This window comes from Lepus europaeus, chromosome 15, assembly GCF_033115175.1.
Source record: "Lepus europaeus isolate LE1 chromosome 15, mLepTim1.pri, whole genome shotgun sequence".
NCBI lineage: Eukaryota > Metazoa > Chordata > Mammalia > Lagomorpha > Leporidae > Lepus > Lepus europaeus.
Genome location: NC_084841.1, coordinates 35,265,756 through 35,279,657, shown reverse-complemented (window position 1 = coordinate 35,279,657; position 13,902 = coordinate 35,265,756). Strand labels below are relative to the sequence as shown.

General features: G+C 40.6%; 1 protein-coding gene across 7 annotated transcripts in view; it reads right to left on the bottom strand.

The window, feature by feature from the left end:
* ZNF131 (zinc finger protein 131) overlaps positions 1-13,902 on the bottom strand; it is a 36,109-nt gene that overhangs the window by 20,425 nt on the left and 1,782 nt on the right. For 5 of the 7 annotated variants that reach the window (XM_062211751.1, XM_062211750.1, XM_062211752.1 and 2 more), the window contains 2 exons: positions 13,426-13,527; positions 3,933-4,077 (listed from right to left, as the gene is read on the bottom strand). In XM_062211751.1, coding sequence (XP_062067735.1) covers positions 3,933-4,077; positions 13,426-13,527 — 247 coding nt within the window. The remainder of the gene's footprint in view (positions 1-3,932; positions 4,078-13,425; positions 13,528-13,902) is intronic. The other 2 variants (XM_062211754.1, XM_062211755.1) reach the window with 2 other exon arrangements.

Below are 13,902 nucleotides of genomic sequence, written 5' to 3'. Positions count from 1 at the left end.
CTAATCCTTCTAAAGGAATGAGTTTTTATAATTTGTACAGTGGAATAAACCAGCTTGTCTTCAGAACTGAATGGCAAGGCAAGAGATTTTAGAGGCTTATAAGGGAAGGAAAGGAGAGAAACTTAGCAACTGGGTAGCCCAAGAGACCCAAGTTCAAGTTTCAAACCCACTCAAATGCCTCCTGAAGATGAAAAACAGATAATTCCTGGCTCAGAGAGGCTGAAGTCTATTAGTAAATTGTGAGAATAATAATAATAATAATAATGTATCTTTAATGAAGAAAATCTGCTCGGAACAGTCATGTAAGGCTTCAGAGAGTGGGTGGCTGGCTCTCAACCAAGACCAGAAGATGAGTAATATTATGCCAATGTACATCCAATCAGGGAGGGAGAAGTCATTTCAAGTAAAGATTAGAGTATATGTACTTTAACATCATCATGTGGCAGGCACTGTTTTACACATACTCATTAAAAGATACATCTAAAACAAGACAAAAATATTTGGAGATGTGCCCTTAAAGTTCATTCTTCAAATAGCCCCAAACACAAGGCTTTGTTAAAAAAAAAAAAAAAAAAAAAAAAAAGTCAAGAGTTCATCATTGTAGCTACTAAAGTGGTATTACCAGTTTAGGCTACTAAGAAACTGACCAAATAAGGTTAAAGGAAAAAACTGGAATGTTCATGAGGGACTTTGAAAAATGACATATTCCAGAAAATCTGGAAGATATACACCTACCCAAGGTTGTATGCCTGCCTAGGAAATTCCTTTGAAGGTCCAAAGGTCTCACCTCTATCTGACCTTGAGGCTCCATGCATGCAGAACGTAAAGGATAAGTCAGAGCTGCTTGATGGAACACTAATCGTGTGCCTCAACACAGAGACCTCCCCAACAAGGGTGTGGAGACTTATTGACTCAAGACATTTAATGAAATATCTGTCACATCATCAGCTCATCAGTAACGTAACAGAACGGAGACTTTAATGGCCACACATTAAGAATATAAACTTTACAGAATTAGTCTAGGAAAGTTGCTAAACAAATAACAAACGGGAGTGTGAGAAGAGGTGTCTCTAAACAGGAGTTCTGACACATGATTTCAATTTTGAACAAAATTACAAGACACACAATGAAGCAGAATAGCTCATAAACCAGTATAAAGAAGTCAATATAAACCTTTCCCTGTAGAAGCCCAGGCATTGCATTACTATAAACAGCCAATACGTAATACTGCTGCTTTTCTGTTTTCAAAGAAACCCTTTAGAGCATACTGCATGCCTTCGTGGTTCAAAAAACAATTCAACATGTTACTGTACTTATATTTACTTGTACTTATACTGAAAAGCAGTGAAGGTTCTAATTACCATAGGGATCCTACTCTTAACAATTAAAAAAACAAAAAACAAAAAACCTCTAATGGGAGTAGGCATTTTGCTTAGTAGTTAGATACCCACGTCCCACATCAGAGTGCCAGTGTTCAAGTCTCAGCTCTGGCTCCTAACTCCAGCTTCCTGCTAATGTCACCCTGGGGGCCATGGTGACAGCTCAAGTAATGGGTTCTTGCTGTCCACATAGATGACCTGGATTGAGTTCTCTGGATCCTGGATTTGGTTCTGGCTGGACCTCAGCCATTATATGCATATGGGGAGTGAAATTAGAAGACAGGAGCTCTGTCTTTCTTTGCCACTCAAATTAAGTAGAACAATCCATATTCTAAAAGGTTATAAACAGGCCAAAAAAACCAACCATACCTAGTTGTTCTTACTTCCCATCACCCAAATAACTATACATGTGAACTCAATTAAAATGCCTCCTAGATCCCACCAAGGCCACTGTGATGGAGTATGTTCCACAGTTTTGTGGCCAAGAATTTTCTCCATAGTGAGATACAACTCACTATCATGAGCAGCAAGAGCCAAACAAAACTTTTCCAGCAGATTCTCAACCAAGATTTAACCCCATTTACAAGTATCCCCCTTTTAGTCTACCTCCATTCTGACAATAGAAGGCCTACCCAGGTGTATATGCTCAACATGCACCTCTAAGTCGCTCCCTGTGTTCAACATACCCTGCAGGAACACTGATCTGGTTCTGGCTGGCACACATACATCTACCCCTTCACAAATGTTCACTGAGCACCTGCTATGTGTCACAGAACATATACCTCAAGAGAATGACCAAGCTCTTTGTCAGAAAAGTTTAACCTTGAACTGTCATCAAATTAGTTAAAAGACATGGTATTTATAGATTACAGTTCAATTTCTTACTGTCATTTTTCTCTTCCAATGAAACCATGCCAATGAATTGCATTAGCTCATTTTGTCATTTTACCGAACTCTAATTTAGTGTCATGCCAACGACCTCTATTGAGGGTCACCATCAAAAAAACAGTATGAGTCGATAAAAGCCAATAGTTCAGAGTACTATGTGTTATACACCAGGCTATGCACTGTCCATGCATTAATTTATTAATCCTTCACAAATAATCCTATTTACAAAGTATCACTATTATCCCCACTTCACAAATAAGGACACCGAAATGGTAAGAGATTAAATAACTTCATTAAGAGCATACAGCAAAGAGTTAAGATGTAAACCCAGAGAGAATGCTTGCAGAAATTGTCCTTAGTCACTATACTAAACTGCCACTATTCACTATGTGAGGACTTTTAGCTCTTTGTTCATTATATCCTTTAATGTTTTCCAAACACTTCCTAGGAGAAATTTTTTTTTTTATTTTTTTTTATTTTTGACAGGCAGAGTGGATAGTGAAAGAGAGAGAGACAGAGAGAAAGGTCTTCCTTTGCCGTTGGTTCACCCTCCAGTGGCCGGCGCACCGTGCTGATCTGAAGGCAGGAGCCAGGTGCTTCTCCTGCTCTCCCATGCGGGTGCAGGGCCCAAGCACTTGGGCCATCCTCTACTGCACTCCTGGGCCATAGCAGAGAGCTGGCCTGGAAGAGGGGCAACCGGGACAGAATCCGGCGCCCAGACCGGGACTAGAACCTGGTGTGCCGGCGCCGCTAGGCGGAGGATTAGCCTGTTGAGCTACGGCGCCGGCCTAGGAGAAATTTTTTAATACCAAGAATGGCTCCTTAGCAATTGATCAGTTCTCACAACAAATGTTGTAATAGAGTAATTTTTGTTTCTTCTGCAGAAGTGCTTCAGAACTAAGCTAGATACAGCACACCTAGCATCTTACTTATATTTCTAAGTTGACTGATTATCTCTCACCCGACCTATCTATTTCATTTCACCAATTTCCTTACTTATTTTTAAACAATGTCATGTCAATCTTTATTCTACAAAAGGTTTGGCTAACGAGGTTTGGTACAAATAATTAGCAACTTGAATTCAACAAAAACAGTTTACAGAGATACCAAGGTAATCACCTTAAAGAATATTAGATAACAAAAATGCTTCTTGCTTTAATCTTCGCCATTTTTAAACAAGAACAAGAAATCAAATGCAAGTGAAATAACAGCAAGTACCCAGAAAAATTTTACAGATCCTTAGTCTTAATTTCAAAATGTCAGATCTTCATGGCATGACACACAATCTCTGCCTACCTTTAAAAATGAAGGGAAGGAGGGAGGGAGGAAGGAATGAATAGGGGTGCATGTTGTGGCATAGCATTATTAAAAGTCACCAACTGTGATGCTCATATCCCATATCAGAGTGCTGGTTTATGTCCTGGCAACTCTGCTACTACTTCAATTTCTTTTTAATGTGTCTGAGAAGGCAGCAGATGTCTCAAAGTACCTGGGTCCCTGTCACACATGTGGAAGAACTGGATGGAATTCCAAGCCCTGGCTTTGGTCTGGTCCCAGCCCTGGCTGTTGTGGGCATTTGGAAAGTGAACCAGCAGATGGAAGATCTTCCATTTCTCTTCTGTCACTCTGCCTTTCAAATGAATAAATCTTAAAAGAAATAATTACCTGACTTCAAGGGCTTTGATAGCTTCCAGCATTTGTAGAAACTCTGCTGCTTTCCACACATCATTGGCTTCCTCTTCTCCTTGTATCATTAATTTTGCTGTATAAGTGAACTCAATTAAATGACGAAAGGCCATTTTACTAACACCTGTAAAGAAGATGTACTTTAGCATGTATTCACATTAATTCAAAGCCTAAAACATTCAGCAAGGAAAAAAAGTCCGATGCTAGGAACTTGATTAGTGCATGTCATTTTCGCAAATTATTTCCCAGAAAAATTCATTAATTGTATAATAACATTGTAACCAAATTTCAACACCACCTAGCATACTACTTTATAAGATCTTTCCCAAAAATTTCTGAAACTAATCTTAAAGAACTGTAATATCTATTATTCATAGTACATGTTGGACATGCTACATTTCTTGCCAGAGAGATTACAGCTGTGTCAACTCAGCTCTAAAATCTTCAAGGCTTTCCATAGCTTAGTAAATAAAGTGTGCTGCCTCTTTGTCTTTATTTCAAGGTCCTTCATATTATTTTTCTACTTAACATTTTAAATTTTAAACCAGATGAATTCCAAACTACACATTATTCCTTAAACTCTGTATTCTCTAACAAATTCCATGCTTTAATAGTACTTACCCTCCTTCCTGAATGCTGAGCAACTACAATCTTTGAAGGCCCAACTCTGATGCCACATCTCCAATGAAACATGTATTTTATTGTAGTAAAAAAAAAAATAATTGAGCTCTATTCTTTTTAATAAATTTTTAGGAGTATATTACTGCTGACTTTGGGTACACTGGTGTACAAATTGCTAGAGTGCGCATCTTGCTTGACTGAAACATTGGGCCTATCAATTGTTAACTGCCCATTTTTCCTACCCCTAGCCACTGCTAATCTTTATTCCACTCCATGATTCTATCAATTTTTAAATATCTAAGTAGAAATATATAGTATTGGTCTTTCTGGCTTATTTCACTTAGTGTAATGTACTCAAGGTTCCTCTTCCTTTTTTTTGTTAATGGATTTATTTATTTGAAAGGCAGAGTGGGGCCGATGCTGTGGTGTAGTGGGCGAAGCCGCTGCCTGCAGTGCCAGCATCCCATATCGGCGCTGGTTTGAGATCTGGCTGCTCCACTTCGGATTCAGCTCTCTGCTATGGCCTGGGAAAGCAATAAGATGGCCCAAGTCCTTGGGCCCCTGCACCCACGTGGGAGACTTTGAAGAAGCTCCTGGCTCTGGACCAGCACAGCTCTGGCCATTGTGGCCATCTGGGGACTAAACCAGTGGATAAAAGACCTTTCTCTCTCTCTACGTGTAACTGTGACTTTCAAGTAAAATAAATCTTTTTTCTTGACAGGCAGAGTGGACAGTGAGAGAGAGACAGAGAGAAAGGTCTTCCTTTTGCCGTTGGTTCACCCTCCAATGGCCGCTGTGCTGCGGCCAGCGCATCGCGCTGATTCGAAGGCAGGAGCCAGGTGCTTCTCCTGCTCTCCCATGCGGGTGCAGGGCCCAAGGACTTCGGTCATCCTCCACTGCACTCCCGGGCCATAGCAGAGAGCTGGCCTGGAAGAGGGGCAACCAGAATCCAGCGCCCTGACCGGGACTAGAACTCAGGGTGCTGGCACCGCAGGCGGAGGATTAGCCTATTGAGCCGCGGCACCGGCATAAATAAATCTTTAAAAAAAAAAAGATAAAGAGATCTCCCATCTACTGGTTCACTCCCCAAATGGCCACTATGACCGGGGGCTTGGCCAGGCCAAAGCCAGAAGCCAGCAGCTTTTTCCAGGTCTTCCATGTGGGAATGGGGCCCAAAGACTTGGGCCATCCTCTGCTGCCCTCCCAGGCGCATTAGCAGAGAGCCAGATTGGAAGTGGAGAGCTGAGCCCAGAACTGGCATGTATATGTGATGTCAGCACAGCAAGTTGTGGCTTTAACCTGCTGTGCCACAATGCCAGGCCCCTCAAGTTTCAATTTGTCACATATGGCAAAATTATCCACCTTTTAAAGGCTGAAGTATCCTAAAAGGGTATTTAGAAAAGTTTTGTGTAAATTGGAATTAAAAGATAAGTTTATTTTGGTGCAGAACATTTTTTGAAGGCCAGCCAGGTGGCACAGTGGGTTAGGCCACTGCCTGTGCCACCAGATCCCACACTGGAATGTTGGTTCATGTCCAGACTGTTCCATTTCCAATCTACCTCCCTGCTAATGTGCCTGGAGAGGCAGCAGAAGGTGGTCCAAGTACTAGGATCCTTGCTACCCACATGAGATACTGATGGAACTCCTGGCTTCAGCCTGGCCTAGCCCTGACTATCACAGCCATTTAGAGAGTAAACAAGTAGATCTCTCTCTCACTCAGTAATGTTGCCTTTCAAATAAATAAAATAAATCTTTTTCAAAACTTCTGAAATTGATGCATACAAGATCTTAAAAAGGCTCATGAAAATGATTATGGAAAAAAATATACATAAATCTCAAAAAAAATTTTTTTTGTACCAAAACATTCACTTCAATTTTTCCATGACCTGCATACAATGAACACCTCAAAAAAGTGTATGGAAAGAAGAATTAATTCTGAATGCTGTGGCATAGCAGGCTAAGCCTCTGCCTGTGGAGCCAGCATCCCAGGTGGGCCCAAGTTTGAGTCCTGGATGACCCTCTTCCAATCCAGCTCTCTGCTATGGCCTGGGAAAGCAGAAAATGGCCCAAGTGGTTGGGCCCCTGCACCCACATGGGAGACTTGAAATTAATTCTGAGATCTATATATAGCTGTTTCATAACATATTGTGCTCCAGGAACTTTGAGGACCCTTCATATATCATGTTTTCCTTCTCCCTTCATCTGTTGATGGACATTTAGGTTGTTTCCACATCTTGGCTACTGAGCTGCAACACACACAGGAGGACTAATACTTCTTTGAGAACCTGATTTCAGTTCTTTGGGATAAATGCCCAGAAATATGTCTGCTAGATCATAGGGTATTTCTACTTACAAAATTTTAAGGACTGTCCATACTCTTTCTGTAATAGCCTCATGCACTCACACCAAGAGTCTGTGCAAGGGTTTCAATTTCTCTACATTCTCACCTATATTTGTCTTCTATTTTCTCAGTAATAGTCATCCTGACAGGTGTGAAGTGCCATTTAATTGTGGTTCTGATTTGCACTTCCCATGCCTAGTTATGTTTAGCAGTTTTTCATATACCTGTTGGCCATTTGTAGAATGGAGAAATGTCTACTCAAGTTCTTAGCTTATTTTTCAATGGTGTAATTAGGTTCTTTTTGTTTGACTATGAGTTATAGTCATTTTTTGAGGATTAACTCCTTAATTATTTGCTATGGATATTTTCTCCTACTCTGTATGTTGCCTTTTCATTGTAAATTTTTTCCTTCGCTGTGCAAAAGCTTTCTACCTTGATATAACATTACCATTTGTCTATTTTTTAGCTGTCTGAACTTCTGATGTCATATCTATGAAATAATACATTTTGTCCAAGGTTTTTTACTTTATGTGTTAAGATGATCATGTGATATTTACCCTTTATTCTGCCAATGTAGTGTATCACATTGATTTTTATATGTTCAACTATTCTTGCATCCCAAAAATAAATCTCATTTGATCGTGTGCGATCTTTTAAACATGCTGTTGAATTCCATTTGACAGTATTTTGTTGAGGAATTTTTTTTTTTTCATTTTATTTAACAGGCAGAGAGACACAGACGAAGAGAGATCTTCCATTTACTGGTTCATTCTCCAAATGCCCACAACAGCCAGGGCTGGGCTAGACTAAACCCAGGAGCCCAGAACTCAATCTGTGTCTACCAGGTGAGTGGCGGGGAACCAAGTACTTGAGACATCATCTGCTGCCTCCCACTAGCAGGAAGCTGGATCAGAACTTGAACTGGACCTGAACACAGGCATCCTAATACAAAATGAAGCATCCCAAGTGGTATCTTAACTACTGTGCCGGGGCCAGCAATGTGGCACAGCAGGTAAAGCCGCCACCTGCAGTGCCAGCATCCCATATGGGCACTGCTCCACTTCCAATCCAGCTCTCTGCTATAGCCTGGGAAAGCAGAAGATGGACCAAGTGCTTGGACCCCTACACTTGCATGAGAAGACCCGGAGGAAGCTCCTGGCTTCTGATCAGCACAGCTCTGGACACTGAAGCCAACTGGGGAGTGAACCAGCGGATGGACGACCTCTCTCTCTGTGCCTCTCCTTCTCTCTCTGTGTAACTCTTTCAAATAAATAAGTAAATCTTAAAAAACAAACAAACAAAAAACTACTGCGCCAAATACCCACCCCTTCTTGAGGATTTTTGCATCTATATTTCTCAGGAATACTGGCCTATAGTTGTGCATGTGTGTGTGTGTGTGAGAGAGAGAGAGAGAGAGAGAGAGAGGGAGAGAGGGAGAGGAGAGGAGAGGAGAGGAGAAGAGAGGAGAGGAGAGGAGAGGAGAGGAGAGGAGAGGAGAAAAGGGAGAGGGGAGGGGAGGGGAGCGGAGGGGAGGGGAGATCTTTAATGTCTTACTTCAGTGTCAGGGTAATGCTGGGCTCAAATCAATTTGGAAATGTTCCTCTCTCTTCTACTTTTTGAGAAGAATGTGACAAGAATTGGTGTTAGGGGCCAGTGTTGTGCATAGCAGGTAAGTTGCTGCCTGCAGTGCTGGCATTCCAGATGAGCACTAATTCTAGTCCCAGCTGCTCCACTTTCGACCCAGCTCTGTGCTATGGCTTGGAAAGCAGTAAAAGATGACCCAAGTCCTTGGGCCCCTGCACCCGCATGGGAGACCTGGAAGAAGCTCCTGGCTCCTAGCTTCAGACCAGCCCGACTCCAGCAGTTAACGGCCATTTGGGAAGTGAACCAGTGGATAGGAGACTCTCTCTTTGTAACTCTTTCAAATAAACAAACAAAATTAAAAAAAAAAAAATTGGTGTTAATTATTTAAATGTTTAGCTGAATTCACTAGTGAGTGATGGCATCTGATCCTGGGCTTTTCTTTGCAAGGCCTTCATGAACTGCTTCAACTCCACAGTAGTTACAAGTCTGTTCAGATTCTGCTTCTTCATGGTTTAAAAATGAAACTCTCTTTAACACTTCCCTGGGCTCAACTCTATACCTGTGTTGATAATTATAATTCAGACATCTCTCGCTGTAAGCTACTTGAAGGAAATTTTGAACTGTACACTCACTTCACAGTACCTAACAGTGTCTCCTACAATGCAGGCACACAAAGCAGAAAGAAATGAATGCTTAAGTTACTTTCAAAATTAAGATTCTATGGTTCTAACTTTTCTGTAAATCTTATTTAAAATTCAATTGCAGGGCCAGCACTGTGACATAGCAGGTAAAGCTGCTGTCTTTAACACCATAACAGGTACCAGTTCGAGTCCTGGCTGCTCCACTTCCAATCCAGCTCTCTGCTAAGGGCCTGGGAAAGCAATGGAAGATGGCCCCTGCACCCACATGGGAGACCCAGAAGCTCCTGCGACCTGGTGTTGATCTGGTGCAACCCTTGCCATTGTGGCCATTAGGGGAGTGAACCAGCAGATCCCTCATCTCTCTTTAACTCTTTCAAATAAGTAAATAAATCTTTAAAAAAAAAAATTCCAAAGTGATACTCTATTTCTTTGCGCACCTTAATGCTATGCATTATCCTTTCAATCTACTGATGCAAGGCAATAAAAAACTATTAACAGGAAGACAAAATTATTTTTATATACATTTTAGATCAAGCAACGCCTAAGTCCAAATTGTATACAACATGTACAACTACAAATCATCCACTTTAAACACCTAAGTGAGGCTTCTGAGCAACAACATAGGATTATTGAGTATCCATGTAATACTCAAATCAGCACCCTATATTTGTACAAAGGATACCATTCAAGGAGACAGAAATTTAGAGTTTTAATCTTACCTCTTGAATCAAGTGTGTGATTTTTGGGCAAGTCAGAACCTCTGAGGCTCAGTGCTCATCTTTAAAATGTTTCAAAGCAATCTGAATATTAAGAAATAACACAAGGGGCCAGCACTGTGGCACAGCAGGCTAAGCTTCTGCCTACAGTGCCAGCATCCCATATGGGTGCCAGTTTGTGTACTGGACAGTTGCCTTCCAATCCAGCTCTCTGCTTATGGCCTGAGAAAGCAGCGGAGGATGGTCCAAGTGCTTAGGCCTTTGCACCCAAGTAGGAGAACCAAAGAAAGCTCCTGGCTCCTGGCTTCAGACTGGCCCAGCTCCACCTATTGCCTCAACATTAACTGCACACTGTAACTGTCTTAGGGCAGTACTGCTCAAATTTACTGTACATCTATAAGTCACTATTCATATTTTACAAACAGGGGTTTCAGTTCTGGCTAGGCTAGAGAAAGCAGGCTCCATCCTCAGGCTGGTGTTGTGGCACAGAGGGTTAGGTCATTGTCTATGATGCCAGTATCCCATTTGGGCACTGGTTCAAGACCCAGCTGCTCTATTTCCGATCCAGCTCCCTGCTAATGTACCTAGGAAAGCAGTGGAAGATAGTCCATGTGCTTAAAATTCTTGCACCCACATAGGAGACCAGGATGGAGCTCCTGGCTTCAGGCTGGCCCAGGCCCCAGCCATTACAGCCACTGGGGAGTGAACCAGTGGATGGAAGATCTTTCTCCTTTTCTCTCTGTGTCTCCCTTTCTCGGTAACTCTGACCTTCAAATAAATAAAATCTTTAAAAACAAAACAAAATGAAACAAAAAACCACAGACTCCATCCATCTTGTCTGCTAATTAGAGCTAAAAATCCTGGGGAGAATATACAAAGCAAATACACAAGGATTCTGAAAAGTAAACAAAGCAGACTAGGGAGAGAAAAATCAAAACTCAAACAGTGAGTTTCCTGGTTTTTATTTTTTTTTTTTCTTCCACATGTCCCAGTTTAGACTTCAGCAGAGCCCAAATCCCAAAACTGAGCAGTGGGTGGAGACAGAAAAAAGCTCCAGGAGGAACTCTTTTTGGCTACAGAACCAGGAAAGAAGATGGTGAGTGTAGGGGAATGGCCCAGAGTGGCAGGGAGATAACTAAATTTTCTTCTTTTAGCTCTGCCTCAAGACAAGCCTCACTTCTGAGGCTGCCTGTGGATGGTGGCCAACACCTAAAACTTCCATCTGACAAGGGAACTAGGAGACTGTGATCTGAAAAGTATGAAGGGAATTCATGTTTTTTTTTTTTCCTTCTACTTTTTGTCTCTCATTACTTTGTCCATCTGCAGAAAGGTACAACATCACAGACTAAAACCTCAGGTTTCTAGGCAGAGAACCCTGAGAAGGTCCTGGGAGCCTGAATATAGAGGAAATTGTGGAAATTTGTGTATGTAATCTCGAGCTCACCATAGAGCTATACTGGCAGAACTGACCAATGACAGTGTAACACAGGCTTTGAGAATTGCTATGACTCCCATGTCCTAAGGTGGTACACATGGGACCTGAACAGCATTACAAAGATTCTGAATACTAAATCAGAATCTGACCCATAGCCCACATTGGGCAAGTTGAACCTAACGAGGTTGATTGTCTGCTAAAACACACAAAATCAAAAATTTTTTTAAAAAATCATTCTCCAGAAGATTTTAACAGCCCTCACTCCCACGATATTCAAAACATCTATGATATAATCAAAAACTCAACATATTTTACAGACAAAAAAAAAAGTAAGAAGATGCTAAGATGTCCAAAGTCACAAAACCAACAAACAGTAATGCAGGACTAGAACTAAAGTTTTTAAATTATACACCCAGAGCTTTCTCTGAAGCCAGGGATCTCTCTAGACAGTTATCCCAAAGTGAAGGGCATAAGACACTGAATCAAATGAATTCTTTAAACCTGAATGTGGCCAAATGACAAAAAGTGTTTTACCATTTAACTTCCTTGGGCTTGTATGTGCTTTACTATGACATAGCAGGTCAGAAGTATTGAGACATAAGAGAAAATCCCAATATGAGCTTTTTTTTTTCCCCTTAACTTTTATTCTACTCAGAAGCAAATTTCTCTTCAAAATGTTTTCTCTCTTCAAGGCAGACTAAACCTTTCCTTCTCCTTTCTCAGTAATACTATTCCTTAGGACGTCTCTACGACACTTTCTGCAGTCTTTTCTTAACCCACTATTAAATAGGTTCTAAAAGGTACCTCACCAATTCATTTCTGGAGTCTGGCATAACACATAACATATAGCAGGTATTCAATGAGATAAGCTCCCATTAATGAGGCATTCTAAATGTTATTCCAATTAATGATTATCAGCCTATTAACTCTTAAGATGAGGAGATAAATATGCAACTGAGGTAAAGTAACCTGGTAAGGGATATTCTAGTAAGCCACAGGTGAATGAATTGATGGAGTCTTGCCTTATAGTAAAAACCAATACCATCTATGCAGTTAGACTCTCACTTTAATAAGCTTTGTTTATTTCTATTATGCCTGTGCTTTGTCCATCAGATCACCAAGAGATAATCTAGTTGCAGATATATCAGCTGGAAGGCTACAATGAAATATAACAAAATAAAGATATTCTTAACTCTTTGTTTTCTTTACTTCCCTAGGCACCAAATTTTTCCAAGGGAATAGTGTTTCTAGGCAACGTGTTCATAACAAAGAATATGTACACAGTGAAAAGAGATACAAACCAAAATTGAGTAACTCTGGAAGAAGCTAAAATTCTGTACTCATGCAGGCAAATAGAATTATTTCCTACTCTTTGAATTTGATGGTGGTGGTGGGAGAAGCATTTAGTAGCAAAGCACAAAGGCATGGTAATGAAGAGCACAAACTGAATTCCTCACTAGCTGAGCAACCTTGGGCAAAGTATCCTTTTGGAATCTGTTCCTTGATGTGTAAATTGGAAAATACCACCACTTAACTTCCCAAAAGATTGCTATGAGCCTCAGATGACAGACATAAACTACAGAGCACAAAGCCTTGCATTTGGCTAGCTATTGTTAAAAGAGCCAAGTACAAAAATCACCTTTCATTTCAAGGTAATACCTAGTGGATGATCCCTTCCACCTCATTCTGCAACCTGACTAGAATTTCCTCTGAATGCAACTTAGGCTCATCTCCCTTTGCCTCTTCCATATTATAGCAGTCCAAGTCACACTGCCTTACTGCGCCATCAGAGGCCTCTCCTGTAACCTGCAGCACACCCACCAATCTGAACCACAAGCCCACCAAACAAAGACTATAACTCACTTTTAGTGCATGTTTTCAAGAAAGAGTGACCACTGGTTTCAGCAATGACAAGAATTCCTTTTAGACACCAACATCTACCATCTAAGACTTTTTCCTAGCAGATCATCCTACCAAGCACTTTACTACAACTAAGAACTCTTTCAGGTAGCAAAAGAATAATTTATCTAGTCACCTACTAGGAACTACTGATGCCTGTCTCCCACTGTATGCTCACAAATTAACTGCCTTAAAACTTAAAGAGCCAGCTATGTGTACTAAGTATTGCATTTACCTTCTATCTCCACCAAAGGTTCCTGAGTAAACTCCTGAAAGAATTTGTAGAAGAACTTACTGCAAGCAGCCAAAACAGCCTTGTGAGCCTTAAAATGGTGTCCTACATTAAAAAAAAAAAAAAAAGAAAATCAAACATATACTCAAAAATCAAATGTAAAACTATAACCCAGAAGATTACATCAAGCAAAATAGATCTTTCTTCATAGTACCTACATAAATTATTGAACTAAAGTAAAAATATTCTTGGCAGGTATCTTGGCAGATTTTAATCTTAATTAGATGCAAAACCAAATCTTTACTTCAAAAGCTTTATAAAGTCAGTCTTCCAAAGGCCAGTTTAGGTAAGCAGTCTAACACTTTCCGCTATCTTCAATTAACTAATAAGAAGTATACCATACTGCTATATACAAAAATAAAAAAACCATAAAACGTCATACATCATTTGGAAAGAAGGAAAAAACCATACAATAAGCCA